Genomic DNA, 19,177 nt, shown 5'->3' with positions numbered 1-19,177 from the left:
TGTCGGCCGAGGAACCAGGGCGCCGTGGGATGTCAGTCGCCTTGCCAGAACAGAAGGATGACTTTGCCTCATCTCGGTACCACGCTGCATCTGGTCACAAAGGGGCACAGCAGCAACGAAAAGGGATGCGCTGCAAATGAACTGAACCAAATATAGATCAACAAAGATTCATACCAGAGACAATACAAAATCAGTGTGAGGATGAACCATATTTTTTGGAAGTTGGACTAACAACGTTGATGTGGTGGTCCAACTCATATGTCTGAAGGATGCATCTGATAATTCTCTGGTTTTCTTAGCGCCATTAACTTATCTTGGTGGCTCACACTTTGTTTGGGAAGATACCTTGATAATTTGGAGCGATGATGCATCCCTGCCAATGAATACAACCAAGTTATATATTCTGAACCATTTATCCAATCGATCATACCACTGGCAAAGGCTGCCACGGGCATGGAACAACCACTAATTGAATCGAACGCTGTCTGATTTGAAGAACCGAGAGCAAATCGAGCCAATGTACTGACCTTGAGGAGCATGCAGATTCCAACCTTCATGTGCTCGTAGACGGGCGTGTAGATCTCCGACCACGACTGCTTCAGCGGCGCGAAGCGGTGCAGCGGCACCTGGATGTTCCGGTACGGAGGCCTGCCGTCGCCTATACTGGATTTTCTTTTATGGCCATGCCAGACCAGTAGGAGAGGAATGTAAGCCTTAACCACGGGAAACCAATCGAGGAGGCCTGCTCTCCGTCGCTGTTCCTCCCCATTGACTGCTCGATCGAGCAGAGAGGCAGAGGTGGACGTGGGGGCAAGATGGGGACGTCGAGGAGTTGGACAGCGACTGGAATTCGAGGGAGAGTGACGGGAGGTTTGAGCGACCGAGGAGTAGAAAGACGGGGATGGCTGCGAGGTGAGGGACGGCGGCGAAAACCTAGGGCCGGGAGGAGTTGCGCTTGAGACTGGGGAGGGAGTGGAGAAATCGTTTCGTTCTCACAAGGAGCCTGACCCACAGTGCGCTGGCCACGAAGCACCGGCCAAGCCCAAAACGGACGCCACCTATCCCTGGGCTGGCCCACCGCGTTTGCTTGCACCGTCCATTCACTGAGAGAGCTCCGATTTCAACAGCCTTACTCTATTTAGATAATGTGGTAAGATCACCACTTGTGAGAAGCGCTTATCACAACACTAGATCGTATGCAACCAAATAAGCTCAATTTGCATCCTCCCGGCCATAATCCAACTTTGCGCCTAGCCAAATAAATAGTGCTAAATTAAATGTTGGCAATTAAACTACCCAAAAATTCCTGGAGCGACCAAACATGCCCTTAGTTTCAAAACAAATAGGATCGTTGAATTGACATTTGTGTATCAATGTCAGTGAGTAGCCCCTTTTTGTGAGCGCACTGAGTAGACTTATGATGCTCTTCCGTTTCATGAGATGAGAGTCCAACCGTGCTAGGAGCTGCACTTCCGGGGATAGGGCATCTCAGGCTGGCCGATCTATTTCCGACACCAAATTTGTCCATTTTGGTTCGTTTAGGTCGGACTGTGGAAACGGAAATGTCCGTCCGGACACCTTTGTCCATTTGGGTCTAGGCACTACCAAAAAAATCCTCCTTACTTGGTGGATTTTTTTGGATAACGCGAGCAAAAAAAATGCGTGCAATTTTTTCCCCAGTGGATGCAATTTCTCGGTGGCTAACAAATTTGGCACATTTTTTCGACCGTGGTAGATCCCATAACAACATATAATTACGTTGTGTTAGGTGGTTAGGTGACCCGGCGCTACTTACGTCGCGTTAGTTCAATGCGATCAGAAATTGCTGCGTTGTGGATGTCAAGTTTTGTGGATGTGACTTGACATTTACAGTGACTCCAACCATGCATGTTGACTAGTCAAGTCCATCACACTGAATGGTGTGGCCCACCACGCCGAGGCACGACTTTATATTCGCGCTCGACCCCTCCCATAACCTTACTCTCTAGTTTCTACTACTCCCAGTACGTTTCCCATATCTTCCTCGGAGAATCTTCAGTGGTGGGCAGCAGCGCCGGAGGAGACGCTCATGGCGATGCGGGCAGAGGAGGAGTTGCTTCCACATGGCATCACTCCTTATCGCAGAAACAGCAGGTTATGTTTCTTCTATCTGATTGGGGTTTTCTTGTTTTTGGTTGTTTTCATCGATCGATCTCTCTTCACCAGACCAAAAAAGTGTTGGGATTTTTTCCAGTGCGGCTTGCCAGACTATATCAATCTCATGGAATCGAAGGATTGTTTTGGCATGCATGAGTCTTGGCCTTTTGGCTGCATGTGCTGAAAAAAGTATGAAGCTGAGTTTCCAGGTCGCATACGACGACGAGAGCACCGACCGCATATTCCTTGGGTGGCACTACAAGATTCCGAATTTTTCCTTCGTGCTCTTTGTTCATGATCCTTACCGGTCGGGTATGAAAGCTTTGTTGAGCCATGTGTGAACGACGCGCTCGACCATAAGTACAACATGTCCCAAGCAAAATTCGACGGAAGAATTGATATACAAAAGGAGGAACACAATCACCGGGTGGCGAGTGAGATCAGAAGACTTCAGGTCGAGTGTATACGTCTCTCGGCGGTGATGGGCCAACATATTATGCCTTATCTCAATGAAGTTGCTTATCAATAGGAGGTTTTTTAGTTGCTTTTGTATTTTGGTACTGCACTGAAATGTTCTCTAGTATTTTGGTATATTAATGTTGAATTAATATATGTTAGTAAGCCGTCGTTTGGTACTGCAGCAAAATGTTCTGTAGTATTTTGGTACTGAAATTTCTATGTACACTGTAGTATTTTGGTACTCCCTCCGATTCATATTAATTGACTTCAATATTAATGTATCTAGAACTAAAATGTGTCTAGATACATCATATTAGAGTCAATTAATATGAACCGGAGGGGGTACTGAAATTTCTATGTACTCCCTCCGGTCCTATTTAATTGACTCAAATTTAGTACAAAGTTATGCTAAATTCGAGTCAATTAAAAGAGACCGGAGGGAGTACATTGTAGTATTTTGGCACTACAAGTAGAGCCACGCGCTATCCACTTGTCAATTTTTTTTTTTTTTGCATCATCCACATGCGAGTAAGGGTTTGTTTTATTGTCATATATACCGAATCGCTTTGGGGCCTTTGAGCAACCAAAGCTGGTAGAGCTTAATAACTTACTAATCCATAAAACAAACATCTACGTACCTCAATGGACCACAATGCCATTTCCTACATAATATAGGGAGCACACTTGCCGACCCGGACGAATGGAACCTGGGTGTGCGTGCACCCATTTACGAAAAGTTCAAAAAAATACAATTTAAAAGTTTCAAAAAAATGTGAAGTAAAATTTTGCATTTGGATATTATGTTGATACTTACTCGTGTGAGTTTTCACGAAAAAATACCATTGTGTGTAGCCTGCATAAAAATGACAAAATGTCCAAATAAGAATAGTGAACAAGAATTTGTACTATTCACAGTAATAGGAATTTGCATTTTGTCATTTTTGTGTAGGTCACACACAATGGTATTTTTCCGTGAAAAAACACACGAGTAAGTATCAACATAATATCTACATGCAAAAATTTACTTCACGTTTTTTGAAAACTTTTAAATAGCATTTTTTAAAACTTTGGTGCGCGTGCACCCAGGTTCCATTCACCATTTCCGGCACACTTGCCCCTAACCCAACAACCCACGCCGCCGCGTTCCCCGCTCAACTACAAACCCTAGATCTTACGAACTCTGCACTCAACTAGGAACCCTTCACACACTCCCCACTCAACTATGAACATTAGATCTCACGCACTATGCACTCAACTATGAATCCTAGATCTCACGCACTCCACACTCAACTGGGAACCCTATATCTCACAAACTCGCTCCTTGACTTTGCCTACCGTATGTTCAATCTGCGCCGGTAAATATTCTTAATACCTTCCTAGAGATCATAATTCATTTTGAATTCCCTCTTCATTCTCTTTTAAAATCGTGCAAATGTTCCTTTCAGATCTCGCATGACGATGTGCGCAGAACTACTCGCGGAGGTCCATGGCCCGTTGGCGAGGTCATGGCGTATGGCAGCCAAAGATTAACTGCAATGGAGAACTAGAAATAGGAGCTTTTACTTAATTAGTGTTAGTTAGTTACTTAGATGCTGATTAGGTCAATCAATAGGAATGTAATATTATGTAATTATGAATATTAATGACATAGACATTATCATTTAAACGGAATGGATGACTGATATTTATAGTTAATTGCGGCTAACTTTTCTGCCATCGAAACATGCACGGAACACGGCAAAAATAATGCACCGCGCAATATTTGTGCACGAAACTAAATCATACGAGAGCACGCGGTGGATCGGTATATGCAGCACGGAAAAATCGTCTGGTCTGTAGTTTTCCTGATGCAGTTATCCCTAGCGGCTCTTTCTACCGAGCTAGCTCAAGCGCGGCGATTATGGGCATTCCTCGGTGTTTAAAATGCCAGAGCCCACGTGTCATGTTGTAGAGGGGCAGCCCAGCGGCTCGACGTATTTGGTCCGGCCTAGTCATGTTGAACTTTTTTCTCCCTATTTCAACCCAAGTGGGCAACATTTGAATGGAAGAGGCAACAAAAATTGAATTTAGTGCTGATAACTTACCACTAATTAGGGAATCACATAGTTCATATGCAATAGTACCGAATCAAAGTTCAAAAGGAAACAAGTTCCATGCAAAATAAACAAAGTGAGATAGATATATGAGGAAGATCGTGCATCGAGTTGGCATATGATGGCTTGCTTCTTCTTGAACAAAGCCCTTCGTTCCAGTTCCATAGGCCTCAATTCGGCGAACATGATCGTTCTCCTCCGCGAGCAACTTGGCCTCAGCTTCAATGGCTTGGATTTCAAGAGCCCTCTTTCTGAGGTCGATGATTATCCTGCATCACTTCTCATCCCTCTTGGATAGTGCCTCCTCCTTTCCTGTCATCATCGCCTTCAAGATCTCACTCAATGCAAGTGGAGAAGCATCATATCACGATCGAGATCGTCCTTGGCGGCTTTGTGGCCCCTTCGGCGACATGGAAGGGACCATTGGTTGGGTCTTCCTTTTAGATATCAAGGACTGCCAATGCGGTGCCCTCACCATCTTTGGGCTCTTTTTGTAGGCCTCCTAGCCTACAAAGCTAACCCACTCGGGAGAATTACTTGAGCTCCCTCCAACAATGGACCATCGTGTAGAATTTTTATAAATGACCTTGAAGTAGTCCAAAGCTTGGGGCTGATGACCCACAAGTATAGGGGATGTATCGTAGTATCTTCGATAAGTAAGAATGTCGATCCCAACGAGAGCGTCTCCGGCCATACACCTACGGCGTCAGCGAGCGCCTCCCCCTTGATCACAAGGACGGCTTTGCGATAGCTTTGAGATGAAGAGTTGGGCATTGGCCTTGGCCTGAATGGCCATGAAGAACTCGGCCTTTACCTTGGTTGTGGATGCGGTTGCTGCCTCATCCTTCTTTACCCTTACTATGACGTGCCAGACACCGCCCTTGTTGGTCTCAAGTGCCCCACCACCGTTGCCACCTCTTTTCTTCGGGGCCTTGACCTTGCAACCGATGACGGCTTTGGTGGTAGGGGGAGTAGGGGCAAGGTCGATGGCTAGCTATTGTGGGTATACTTCATGGGTATACCATCGACGGTGGCTAGATCCGGCAAGCTCGGGTGGCCCATAGGCGGTGATGGTGGTGTATGGCCCATCGGCCGGCCTAGTTGCTGTTGATCAAGATGGAGGAAGTCCGGCCCAGGAACAAGGAGTCGGATCCACCGACCTACCATGGAAGTCGGATCCGGCCTGGCCCATCAGGGGTAGCCGGATCCAGTACATCGTATATGGAAAGGCGGATCCTTGACGTGCACGGCAATGTAATATTCTGTAGTTAGGCAACTTGTATTCCGGCTAGGACTCTCCGTGTAAACCCTAGATCCTTGCGCCTTTATAAGCCGGATCTCGGGAGCCCTAGAGGCACAACCACAACTCACTGTAACAACGCGAAAGCGCCCAGATAATTCTAGACAAGTAGCAGTAGGCCCTGTCATCGTGCAGGTGTTCCGAAGCTGGGTAAATCGCGTACCACCGTCCCGACGACTCTCCGCCTGATGGCCCCTACTTCTTCTCCCCCTCGTGAGGATCCCTCCTCAGAGGTACCGTCGAATAGGCAACGACAGTTGGTGCCCACCGTGGGGCCAGCGCCGTCTGGAGGCCGGAACCCGGAGGGTTCTGCCATGGGAAGCTTCAACGACTCCATCGCTGTGGGGCGTGTCCTTTACATCGGGAACTTTCCGATCATCCCTCAGGATGAGTGCTGGATTACGGCTAAGACCGACCCCGTCAAGCTCTCCATCGTCCCAATCGGCGGCATTCACATCTTCATTGGCGAGACCGTCGATTCCGATGGAAACGCCCTGGTAAGTAACGCTGACTGATGCGTGCAGTCGACACACGTCCGTTGGGAACCCCAAGAGGAAGGTGTGATGCAGACAGTAGCAAGTTTTCCCTCAGAAAGAAACCAAGGTTTATCGAACCAGGAGGAGCCAAGAAGCACGTTGAAGGTTGATGGTGGCGGAATGTAATGCGGCGCAACACTAGGGATTCCGGCGCCAACGTGGAACCTGCACAACACAACCAAAGTACTTTGCCCCAATGAAACAGTGAGGTTGTCAATCTCACCGGCTTGCTGTAACAAAGGATTAACCGTATTGTGTGGAAGATGATTGTTCGCAGAAAACAGTAAAACAAGTATTGCAGTAGATTGTATGCGATGTAAAGAATAGGACCGGGGTCCACAGTTCACTAGAGGTGTCTCTCCCATAAGATAAAAGCATGTTGGGTGAACAAATTACGAGTCGGGCAATTGACAAATAGAGAGGGCATAACAATGCACATACATGACATGATAAATATAGTGAGATTTAATTGGGCATTACGACAAAGTACATAGACCGCTATCCGACATGCATCTATGCCTAAAAAGTCCACCTTCGAGGTTATCATCCGAACCCCTTCCGGTATTAAGTTGCAAAACAACGAGACAATTGCATTAAGTATGGTGCGTAATGTAATCAATAACTACATCCTTAGACATAGCATCAATGTTTTATCCCTAGTGGCAATAGCACATCCACAACCTTAGAACTTTACATCCACTGTCCCAGATTTAATGGAGGCATGAACCCACTATCGAGCATAAATACTCCCTCTTGGAGTTAAGAGCAAAAACTTGGCTAGAGCCTCTACTAATAACGGAGAGCATGCAAGATCATAAACAACACATAGGTAATAACTTGATAATTAACATAACATAGTATTCTCTATCCATCGGATCCCGACAAACACAACATATAGTATTACGAGATAGATGATCTTGATCATGTTAGGCAGCTCACAAGATCCAACAATGAAGCACAATGAGGAGAAGACAACCATCTAGCTACTGCTATGGACCCATAGTCCAGGGGTGAACTACTCACTCATCACTCCGGAGGCGACCATGGCGGTGAAGAGTCCTCCGGGAGATGAATCCCCTCTCCGGCGAGGGTGCGGGAGGTGATCTCCGAAATCCCCAGAGATGGGATTGGCGGCGGCGGCGTCTCGGTAAGGTTTTCCGTATCGTGGCTCTCGATGCTGGGGGTTTCGCGACGGAGGCTATTTGTAGGCGGAAGGGCGAGTAAGGGCGGCACGAGGGCCCGCACGACAGGGCCGGCGCGGCCGGGGCCGGGCCGCGCCGCCTGGTGTGCCGGCCACCTCGTGGCCCCACTTCGACTCTCCTTCGGTCTTACGGAAGCTTCGTGGCAAAATAGGACCACTGGGCGTTGATTTCGTCCAATTCCGAGAATATTTCTTTACTAGGATTTCGAAACCAAAAACAACGAGAAAACAGCAAGCGGCTCTTCGGCATCTTGTTAATAGGTTAGTGCCGGAAAATGCATAAATACGACATATAATGTGTATAAAACATGTAGATATCATCAATAATGTGGCATGGAACATAAGAAATTATCGATACGTCGGAGACGTATCACTGACGCGACCGCCGCTGAGCAGGACGCAGTCGCGAAGATCCGATCTGAGTCGCAGAAACTTTCTAAGGAAGATTCCGCCTTAGATCTGAAAATTTCAAAGCCCACCCAATCCGCCCCTGAGCAGGAAATTACGGTGGAAGACCAATGCGTATCCGCCTGGGTCTCCCAGGTGTTAGAAAAACAAAGGTGTCACTTCGTGCACTTCCTCGCACATACTGCAGGAACCGCCCCTCTTTAGGACGGAGCTGGACCCATGCAGGTTGAGGCTTCCGGAGACAACAATGCTCCGGATCAGCAAGAGGCTGCCGGAGACAACAATGTTCCGGATCAGCAAGAGGGTGCCGGAAACAAAGAAGAATCTATACTCGAGAATCTAAGCCCATTATCTGATGACGCATCTTCCATGGACACGGATGGGTACAACTATGCTATGAAGGAGTTGGAGGACAAGGAGAAAGCTGAGGCAGAATCCGCTCCGCCAAAGCAGGTCCTTGCGATCATCACTGGGCTGGAGCAAGAAGCTAACGCAGAAACAACTCCGCCCAATGCCGGAGTCCAGGCCCGTCCAATCCGGATACCCCACCTCGGGTGCTCCCTCGCATTACGGTGGAGCCTGGACAAGGACGTGACCTCGACTTCGGAGAAGAGATGTCCATAGAAGAGCTCGCTAAGGCAGTAGGCCGCGGTGGCATCGCACACGCGGAAATCCTCACCAAACCAATAACTCCGGGAGAAGCCGCAGATCCGGAAGCTCTAGAAGCCAAAAGGAAAGAACTACTGGCTACCGCTGAAAAGTTCGCCAATACCGCAGTAGCAATGCTCGAGGAAAGGCAGGACACGGAGGAGCTAATGGAGCTGGTCGGGGAGAACTAGCCCAGAAGCACAGGGTACATGTAGAAGGCCAGGGCGCTCAGGGATCGGTGGGAGAGGATAGTCAGTGATGCCAACAGGGAAGCAGAAAGGATCTGCCAGGAAGCCAGTCGCCCCCGAAGGATCAATTTCAAAAGCCCCACCAATCATTGATGTCTACGCACGCTTCTATTCCTGTAGACAGTGTTGGGCCTCCAAGAGCAGAGGTTTGTAGAACAGCAGCAAGTTTCCCTTAAGTGAATCACCCAAGGTTTATCGAACTCAGGGAGGTAGAGGTCAAAGGTATCCCTCTCAAGCAACCCTGCAATTAAGATACAAGAAGTCTCTTGTGTCCCCAACACACCTAATACACTTGTCAGATGTATATGTGCACTAGTTCGGCGAAGAGATAGTAAAATGCAATTGATATGGATGAATATGAGTGGCAATAACAATCTGAAATAAATATGGCAGGAAGTAAACATGCAGTAGAACAGTAAATAAACGGTGATTCGATATTTGGAAACAAGGCCTAGGGATCATACTTTCACTAGTGGACACTCTCAACAATGATCACATAAATAAATAACTTCTCCTCCTTTGTGCTACTTCAAACACTCTCTTGTTGGATAACAAACACCATTCATTGTGTAGGGCTACAAGAGCACCCTCAAGCCGGAGTAAACAAGCTCCACAACTTCATAAAGGAAACACACACGACGTGCACAATGTCACCGTCACACCATGGAGTGAATCTGGAGTTCATATTAAAGTAACCTCTAGAGTGCATAGTAATAGTTAACTTCATAATCTACAAGAGATCACAATCATAACCTACGCCAAGTACTACATGATGCACACACTGTCAACTTTACATCATGGAGGAGGAATAGACTACTTTAATAACATCACTAGAGTAGCACATAGATTAATAGTGATACAAAGCTCATGATCACATAAAGATCACATGGGAGAGAGAGATGAACCACATAGCTACCGGTAGAGCCCTCAACCTCGGTGGAGAACTACTCCCTCCTCATCATAGGATACAGCGATGGCGATGAAGATGGCGGTGGTGTCGATGGAGATGACTCCGGGGGCAATTCCCCGTCCCGGCGGCGTGCCGGAATAGAGACTTCTGTCCCCCGAAACGGAGTTTCGCGATGGCGGTGGCGTCCTGCGCAGTCTTCTTGGAGTTTCGTCAATTGGTGTCGAGTTTTTAGGTCACGAGGGGTTAAATAGGCGAAGAGGCGGCGCAAGGAGGTGCCTGGGGGGCCCACCCCATAGGGCGGCGCGCCCCCCTCTTGGCCGCGCCGGCCTATGGTGTGGGGGCCCTCGGCCTCCACTCCGTCTGCCCTTCGGTGTTCTGGTCCGTCTCGGTAAAATAAAATGTTTGGATTTTGTTTCGTCGAATTCCGAGAATATTGCCCGAACAGCCTTTCAGGAACCAAAAACAGCAGAAAATAGGAACTGGCACTTCGGCATCTTGTTAATAGGTTAGTTCCGGAAAATGCATAAAATCATTATAAAGTGTGAGCAAAACATGTAGATATTGCCATAAAACTAGCATGGAACATCAGAAATTATAGATACGTTGGAGACGTATCAAGCATCCCCAAGCTTAGTTCCTACTCGCTGATGTCTACGGGTGCTTCTATTCTTGTAGACAGTGTTGGGCCTCCAAGAGCAGAGGTTTGTAGAACAGCAGCAAGTTTCCCTTAAGTGGATCACCCAAGGTTTATCGAACTCAGGGAGGAAGAGGTCAAAGATATCCCTCTCAAGCAACCCTGCAATCACGATGCAAGAAGTCTCTTGTGTCCCCAACACACCTAATACACTTGTCAGATGTATAGGTGCACTAGTTCGGCGAAGAGATAGTGAGATGCAAATGATATGGATGAATATGAGTGGCAATAGCAATCTGAATAAATTATGGAAGCGAGTAAACATGCAACAAAACAGTAAATAAACGGAGTTTCGATGCTTAGAAACAAGGCCTAGGGATCATACTTTCACTAGTGGACACTCTCAACATTGATCACATAATAAAACCACTCTACACTCTCTTGTTGGATGATGAACACCACTAATTGTGTAGGGCTACAAGAGCACCTCAATGCCGGAGTTAACAAGCTCCACAACATTCGATGTTCATATTTAAATAACCTTAGAGTGCATGATAGATCATTGCAATTACACCGAGTACTAACATAGCAGGAACACTGTCACCATCACACTATGAAGGAGGAATAGATCACATCAATACTATCATAGCAATAATTAACTTCATAATCTACAAGAGATTACAATCATAACCTACGCCAAGTACTACATGATGCACACACTGTCACCTTTACACCATGGAGGAGGAATAGACTACTTTAATAACATCACCAGAGTAACACATAGATGAATAGTGATACAAAACTCATATGAATCTCAATCATGTAAGGCAGCTCATGAGATCATTGTATTGAAGTACATAGGAGAGATTAACCACATAGCTACCAGGTACAGCCCTTAGCCTCGATGGAGAACTACTCCCTCCTCATGGGAGACAAGCAGCGGTGATGAAGATGGCGGTGGTGTCGATGGAGGAGCCTTCCGGAGGCACTTCCCCAGTCCCGACGGCGTGCCGGAACAGATACTCCTGTCCCCCAGATCTTGGCTTCGCCATGGCGGCGGCTCTGGAAGGTTTCTCGTACCGTGGCTTTTTCGTCTCGAGGTTTTAGGTCAGGGACCTTTAAATAGGCGAAGAGGCGGAGTCGGAGGGCTGACGGGGTGGTGACACAATAGGGGGGCGCGGGCCCTAGCCTAGCCACGCCGCCCTATCATCTGGGCCCACCAGGGCTCCCCTCTGGTGGCTCTCGGGTGTTCTGGAAGCTTCGTGGAAAAATAGGATGCTGGGCGTTGATTTCGTCCGATTCCGAGAATATTTCCTTACTAGGATTTCTGAAACCAAAAACAGCAGAAAACAGCAACTGGCCCTTCGGCATCTCGTCAATAGGTTAGTTCCGGAAAACGCATATAAATGATGTAAAGTGTGTATAAAACATGTGAGTATCATCATAAAAGGAGCATGGAACATAAGAAATTATAGATACGTTTGAGACGTATCAACCATCCCCAAGCTTAGTTCCTACTCGCCCTCGAGTAGGTAAACGATAACAAAGATAATTTCTTAAGTGACATGCTATCATAATCTTGATCATACTATTGTAAAGCATATGAGATGAATGCAGCGATTCGAAGCATTGGTAAAGACAATGAGTAAACAATTGAACCATATAACAAAGACTTTTCATGAATAGTAGTTTCAAGACAAGCGTCAATAAGACTTGCATAAGAGTTACTCATAAAGCAATAGATTCAAAGTAAAGGCATTGAAGCAACACAAATGAAGATTAAGTTTCAGCAATTGCTTTCAACTTCAACATATATATCTCATGGATAATTGTCAACATAAAGCAATATAACAAGTGCAATAAGTAAACATGTAAGAATCAATGCACACAGCTCACACAAGTGTTTGCTTCTAAGATAGAAAGAATGGGTAAACTGACTCAACAATAAAGTAGAAGATAGGCCCTTCGCAGTGGGAAGCAGAGATTAAATCATGTGCTAGAGCTTTTTAAGTTTTGAAATCATATAGAGAACATAAAAGTAAAGTTTTGAGAGGTGTTTGTTGTTGTCAACGAATGGTAGTGGGCACTCTAACCCCCTTGCCAAACAGACTTTCAAAGAGCGGCTCCCATGAAGGACGTTATCTCTACCAGCAAGGTAGATCATCCCTCTTCTCTTTTGTTTACACATGTATTTTAGTTTTTATTTATGGTTGACACTCCTCCCAACCTTTTGCTTACACAAGCCATGGCTAACCGAATCCTCGGGTGCCTTCCAACATTCACATACCATGGAGGAGTGTCTATTTGCAAAATTAAGTTGCTTACTGATGAATCGAGAGCAAAACATGTGAAGAGAATTATTAATGAAGGTTGATTAATTGGGGGCTGGGAACCCGCGTACTCTTTGCAAATGTTCATGATTATGAAACTAATCATCCATTAATCAACAAGCTAGTTAAGAGGCATACTAGGACTCTTTGTTGTTTACATATCACACATGTATCAATGTTTCGGTTAATACAATTATAGCATGGTATATAAACATTTATCATAAACATAAGATATATAATAACCACTTTTATTATTGCCTCTTGGGCATATCTCCAACAGTAGGTAGGTATGGTGGACACAAATGGCATAGTATTTGGCTCAAGGATTTGGATGCACGAGAAGAATTACTCTCAATACAAGGCTAGGCTAGCAAGGTTGTTTGAAGCAAACTCAAGTATAAAACGGTTCAGCAAGACTTACATATGAACATATTGCAAACATTATAAGACTTTACATCGTCTCCTTGTTGTTCAAACACGTTAACCAGAAAATATGTAGACTCTAGAGAAACTAATCATGCAAACCAAATTTTAACAAGCTCTATGTAGTTCTTCATTAATGGGTACAAGGTACATGATGCAAGAGCTTAAACATGATCTATATAAGCACAACAATTGCCAAGTATCAAATTATTATACCATTTACCACATGCGGCATTTTACGTTTCCAACCATATAACAATTAACGAAGCAGTTTCAACCTTCGCCATGAACATTAAAAGATAAGAACACGTGTGTTCATATGAACCAGAGGAGCGTGTCTCTCTCCCACACAAACATTTATTCAGAGAATGAAACTAACAAAACGAAGATAAAAGCACACAGACGCTCCAAGTAAAGCACATAAGATGTGACCGAATAAAAATATAGTTTCGAGAGAAGAAACCTGATAATTTGTCGATGAAGAAGGGGATGCCTTGGGCATCCCCAAGCTTAGATGCTTGAGTCTTCTTGAAATATGCAGGGATGAACCATGGGGGCATCCCCAAGCTTAGACTTTTCACTCTTCTTGATCATATTGTATCATCCTCCTCTCTTGACCCTTGAAAACTTCCTCCACACCAAACTCGAAACAAACTCATTAGAGGGTTAGTGCATAATTAAAAATTCACATGTTCAGAGGTCACAATCATTCTTAACACTTCTGAACATTGCTCAAAGCTACTGGAAGGTAATGGAACAAAGAATTCCATCCAACACATCGAAAGAGGCAATGCAAAATAAAAGGCAGAATCTGTCAAAACAGAACAGTCCGTAAAAACGAATTTTAAAGAGGCACCAGACTTGCTCAGATGAAAATACCCAAATTGAATGAAAGTTGCGTACATATCTGAGGATCACGCACGTAAATTGGCAGATTTTTCTGAGTTACCTACAGAGAATCATACCCAAATTCGTGACAGCAAGAAATCTGTTTCTAGCGCAGTAATCCAAAACTAGTATTGACTTTACTATCAAAGACTTTACTTGGCACAACAATGCAATAAAATAAAGATAAGGAGAGGTTGCTACAGTAGTAACAACTTCCAAGACTCAAATATAAAACAAAGTACTGTAGTAAAATAAAAACATGGGTTATCTCCCAAGAAGTGCTTTCTTTATAGCCATTAAGATGGGCTCAGCAGTTTTAATGATGCACTCGCAAGAAATAGTAGTTGAAGCAAAAGAGAGCATCAAAAAGCAAATTCAAAACAAATTTAAGCCTAACCCACTTCCTATGAAAAGGAATCTTGTAAATAAACAAGTCATGTAGGCATAATGCAACAAGCATAGAAAGATAAAACAAGTGTAACTTCAAGATTTTCAGCATATAGAGAGGTGTTTTAGTAACATGAAAACTTCCACAACCATATTTTCCTCTCTCATAATAACTTTCAGTATCATCATGAGCAAACTCAACAATATAACTATCACATAAAGCATTCTTATCATGAGTCTCATGCATAAAATTATTACTACTCCCAACATAAGCATAATCAGTTTTATTAGTTGTAGTGGGAGCAAATTCAACAAAGTAGCTATCATTATTATTCTCATCATCAAATATAGGAGGCATAGTATAATCATAATTAAATTTACTCTCCATAGTAGGCGGCACCAAAAGACCACTATCATTATAATCATCATATATGGGAGGCATATCATAATCAACATAAACTTTCTCCTCAATACCCGAAGGGCTAAAGAAATCATTTTCATCAAAACCGACCTCCCCAAGCTTAGAACTTTCTATATCATTATCAACAATGGTGTTCAAAGCGTTCATACTAATATCATTGCTACTAGCATGCAAATAAGTTTCCATAGGTTTTTTAATTTTCGCATTAAACCATTCATGTCTTGACTCAGGAAATAGTACAAAAAGCTCACAGATGTTTTCCATTATGCCTAACTAGTGTAAACAAGAAACAAAAAGATGCAATTGCAGGATCTAAAGGAAATAGCTTCGAGCACACACACAACGGCAACAGAAAAGTACTTAGTTACCTGGGACCGGAGTATGAGTGCCTTTTACCTTTCCTCCCCGGCAACGGCGCCAGAAAAGTGCTTGATGTCTACGGGTGCTTCTATTCTTGTAGACAGTGTTGGGCCTCCAAGAGCAGAGGTTTGTAGAACAGCAAGCAAGTTTCCCTTAAGTGGATCACCCAAGGTTTATCGAACTCGGGGAGGAAGAGGTCAAAGATATCCCTCTCAAGCAACCCTGCAATCACGATACAAGAAGTCTCTTGTGTCCCCAACACACCTAATACACTTGTCAGATGTATAGGTGCACTAGTTCGGTGAAGAGATAGTGAAATACAAGTAATATGGATGTATATGAGTGGTAATAACAATCTGAATAAAATATGGCAGCGAGTAAACATGCAACAGAACAGTAAATGAACGGAGATGTTTGGAAACAAGGCCTAGGGATCATACTTTCACTAGTGGACACTCTCAACATTGATCACATAATAAAACCACTCTACACTCTCTTGTTGGATGATGAACACCACTAATTGCGTAGGGCTACAAGAGCACCTCAATGCCGGAGTTAACAAGCTCCACAACATTCGATGTTCATATTTAAATAACCTTAGAGTGCATGATAGATCATTGCAATTACACCAAGTACTAACATAGCATGCACACTCGTCACCATCACACTATGAAGGAGGAATAGATCACATCAATACTATCATAGCAATAATTAACTTCATAATCTACAAGAGATTACAATCATAACCTACGCCAAGTACTACACGATGCACACACTCGTCACCATTACACCGTGGAGGAGGAATATAGTACTTTAATAACATCACTAGAGTAACACATAGATGAATAGTGATACAAAACTCATATGAATCTCAATCATGTAAGGCAGCTCATGAGATCATTGTATTGAAGTACATAGGAGAGAGATTAACCACATAGCTACCGGTACAGCCCTTAGCCTCGATGGAGAACTACTCCCTCCTCATGGGAGACAAGCAGCGTTGATGAAGATGGCGGTGGTGTCGATGGAGGAGCCTTCCGGGGGCACTTCCCCGTCCCGGCGGCGTGCCGGAACAGAGACTCCTGTCCCCCAGATCTTGGCTTCGCGATGGCGGCTGCTCTGGAAGGTTTCTCGTACCGTGGCTTTTTCGTATCGAGGTTTTAGGTCGAGGAGGCTTAAATATGCGAAGAGGCGGAGTCGGAGGGCTGACGAGGCGGTGACACAATAGGGGGGCGCGCCCCCCCTGGGCCGCGCTGCCCTGTTGTCTGGTGGGCCTGTGGCCCCCCTCTGGTTGCTCTCGGGTGTTCTGGAAGCTTCGTGGAATTCTAAGATGCCGGGCGTTGATTTCGTCCGATTCCGAGAATATTTCCTTACTAGGATTTCTGAAACCAAAAACAGCAGAAAACAGCAACTGGCCCTTCGGCATCTCGTCAATAGGTTAGTTCCGGAAAACGCATAATAATGACATATAATGTGTATAAAACATGTGAGTATCATCATAAAAGTAGCATGGAACATAAGAAATTATAGATACGTTTGAGACGTATCAGTAATGCATCCGAAGAGCGAGGCACCACGGTATAGTTGTCAAAAATCAACTAAAGGAAAATATTTCGATATCAATAATTCGGCAAGATAGCTTTTCATTGATTCAGTCAAATATTTACATGGGCATTACAAAAGAGGGTTCCTAATGAACCAATAGGGCAGCTGTCGACAAAGCCACTTCGGCGACGTCGAAAAAGGCAAAAGAACAAAATAAAAGTCAAGAACAGAACGGTCTACTTGACCTCTGGCTTTGTCGAGCTAGGGGAAGGAGTTGGTTTGCATCCAAGGAAGGAGAGGATCTCCTTTGAGCTTGGCTTGGCAGCTCTAATCATAGATTGCCATTTTTTTGTCTCCATCTGCTCGACGTCACCAAATTTCGACCAATCGACAGCTTGTTGGCTCTCGGCAACCAAAGCAATGGTGCCTTCAACGCCAATCTTCAAACCCTCTTGTCGAAGACCGAGCCCAAGATCTTCTGCAGGGATGAAGTGCTGGGCCAGTTCAGCGAAAGAGTCGGGTTCCTTTTTCTTCCCGAAGAAGTAAGGAAACAGCCGTAACAGTCCCGCCCTAGCATCAGCAATGCCTTGGCGTGCCTCGTCTCCATGAATTTCAAGGAGGGAGAGCGCGTCGAGAAGACGATCACCTTCAGGATTCTCCAGATCATAATCTTGATGCGTATTTCCTTATAGAGGCAAAATCCAGCTTGTCAACAAATGCGCAAAGAAAAGCACGATTTCCCGAAGAAATCAAAGTGGTTAAGAGCACTTACTAACAAAGCGTCGGCTCTGTGACTCCAAGCGAGTGATAATTTCGTTTTCGCGAGCAGACTGCTGAGCTATGTTCTCACTCAAAGCATTTTTCGCATCTTGAAGTCTCTTTCGAAGACGCTCGACAGTGGCAGCATCTGATTCAGCTTTTTCGCGAGCTTTTTTACTCTGTTCAAGCTTCCGGGCCAGGTCATCAGCATGCTTGTTCGCCTCAGAAAGTGATTCTAGCAAAATAAAGGGTGACACAGGTTACGGGAAAATAGAAGAGGCAAATATATTCGATGAAATGCAGCAAGAAAGAATACCTTTCAGCTCATTGGCAAGATCACGGTACCCGATGAATTGAGTACCGAGACGAACAAATTCCTTCATTGAAGGCTGAAAAGTAACACGGAATAAAAAAGAGAGGTTGAAGAATTTCGACAACAAAAGAGTTGGAAACATTCGACAGCAAAAAGACAACAAGAAAGGCACTTACATCATCCATAAGAGGGGTCGCCGAGCTGTTGGTCAAGAGACTTAGCTCCTTTTCTTGATCAGTCCTTGCTCGTTTTGGCGACGGAGCACGGTGGGCTCACAACAGGACTGGGATGTCCTATATCCTGTTGTGGAGGCGAGGTTTCGTCCGCTGCGGGACGAGTTTCGGAGAGAACTAAAGTACGAGACGTGCTCGTTCGAGCAGTCACGTCAATAGAAGGATTTTCTTCCTCGTCACCACTATTACATCAGGGAAAAATATAAGAAACAAAGACAGGAAAAATTGTCGGATACAAAGGGAAACGTTGACAGAAACTTATGAGCTGACAAGGGCATCATCGTAAGGGTTGAAAGGTCTGTCCTCCTCTTCGGGTAAAGTTTCCTCGAGAGGGGACTTGTTAATCTTTGAGGTACCAGAATCTGCGGCATTATCTCTTTTCCGCTTGTTCATTGGAGAAACAACAGAGGGGAGGGAGTGCGCAGACTCGGTAGCCTCAGAATCAACTTCTCTTTCAGAGGAAGCCGCGGATTTGTGAGAACCCGCGACTTCGCTCTCAGGGCGAGAAGTGCCCTGGTGTTCGTCGGTGACGACGGTCCGTTCTTCGACTTCCCCGCCTTCAGGAAGAGGAGGAAGAGAAACTAGGACTTGGTGTTTCTACAAGGGCAAAATATGTCGACACCAGGATTACACAAAGGATGCCATCAAAAATAGTAGTCGACAAATACTAAAAACTCGGAAGGATGAAAATTTACCTTGGGGAGGGCGTTGGCGCCGCTATACGGCGTCACGCGGCAAGATGACGGAATGGTGTCTTTCTTGCTGAGTGAAGAGATTTTTCGGACAAGTTTTTCTAAGTCCTTGACTGATAGATCTGTCGACACGCGATCCACATCTTCATCGCCAGCATACATCCAGAGGGGTTTTTTGCGAGCCTGTAGAGGCTGCACCCTAATCCTAAGGAAATGTGTTGTAATCTGGATACCCGACCATTCTTGGCCACGA

The 19,177-nt window shown here is 45.1% G+C and overlaps 1 protein-coding gene across 1 annotated transcript; it reads right to left on the bottom strand.

The window, feature by feature from the left end:
• Window positions 1-282: 282 nt before the first annotated feature.
• LOC124695238 lies at window positions 283-18,603 on the bottom strand. Its single transcript, XM_047228108.1, has 5 exons — window positions 18,589-18,603; window positions 18,003-18,075; window positions 17,778-17,921; window positions 528-961; window positions 283-373 (listed from the first exon to the last, which is right to left on the bottom strand). Exons 1-5 carry the CDS (start codon window positions 18,601-18,603, stop codon window positions 323-325), a joined length of 717 nt encoding a protein of 238 aa, XP_047084064.1. The 3' UTR covers window positions 283-322.
• Window positions 18,604-19,177: the final 574 nt, after the last annotated feature.

This window comes from Lolium rigidum, chromosome 3 (assembly GCF_022539505.1).
Source record: "Lolium rigidum isolate FL_2022 chromosome 3, APGP_CSIRO_Lrig_0.1, whole genome shotgun sequence".
Classification (NCBI taxonomy): Eukaryota; Viridiplantae; Streptophyta; class Magnoliopsida; order Poales; family Poaceae; genus Lolium; species Lolium rigidum.
This window is presented reverse-complemented; position numbering and strand designations above follow the sequence as displayed.

Excerpts from the sequence above, each read along its gene's own strand:
- LOC124695238 (XM_047228108.1), bottom strand. Across the intron at positions 17,922-18,002 it reads TCTTGCCAATGAGCTGAAAG|AATCACTTTCTGAGGCGAAC; the intron begins GTATTCTTTCTT and ends TTATTTTGCTAG. Across the intron at positions 962-17,777 it reads AGATGCGAAAAATGCTTTGA|TCTCAAGCGCAACTCCTCCC; the intron begins GTGAGAACATAG and ends CTCCCTCCCCAG.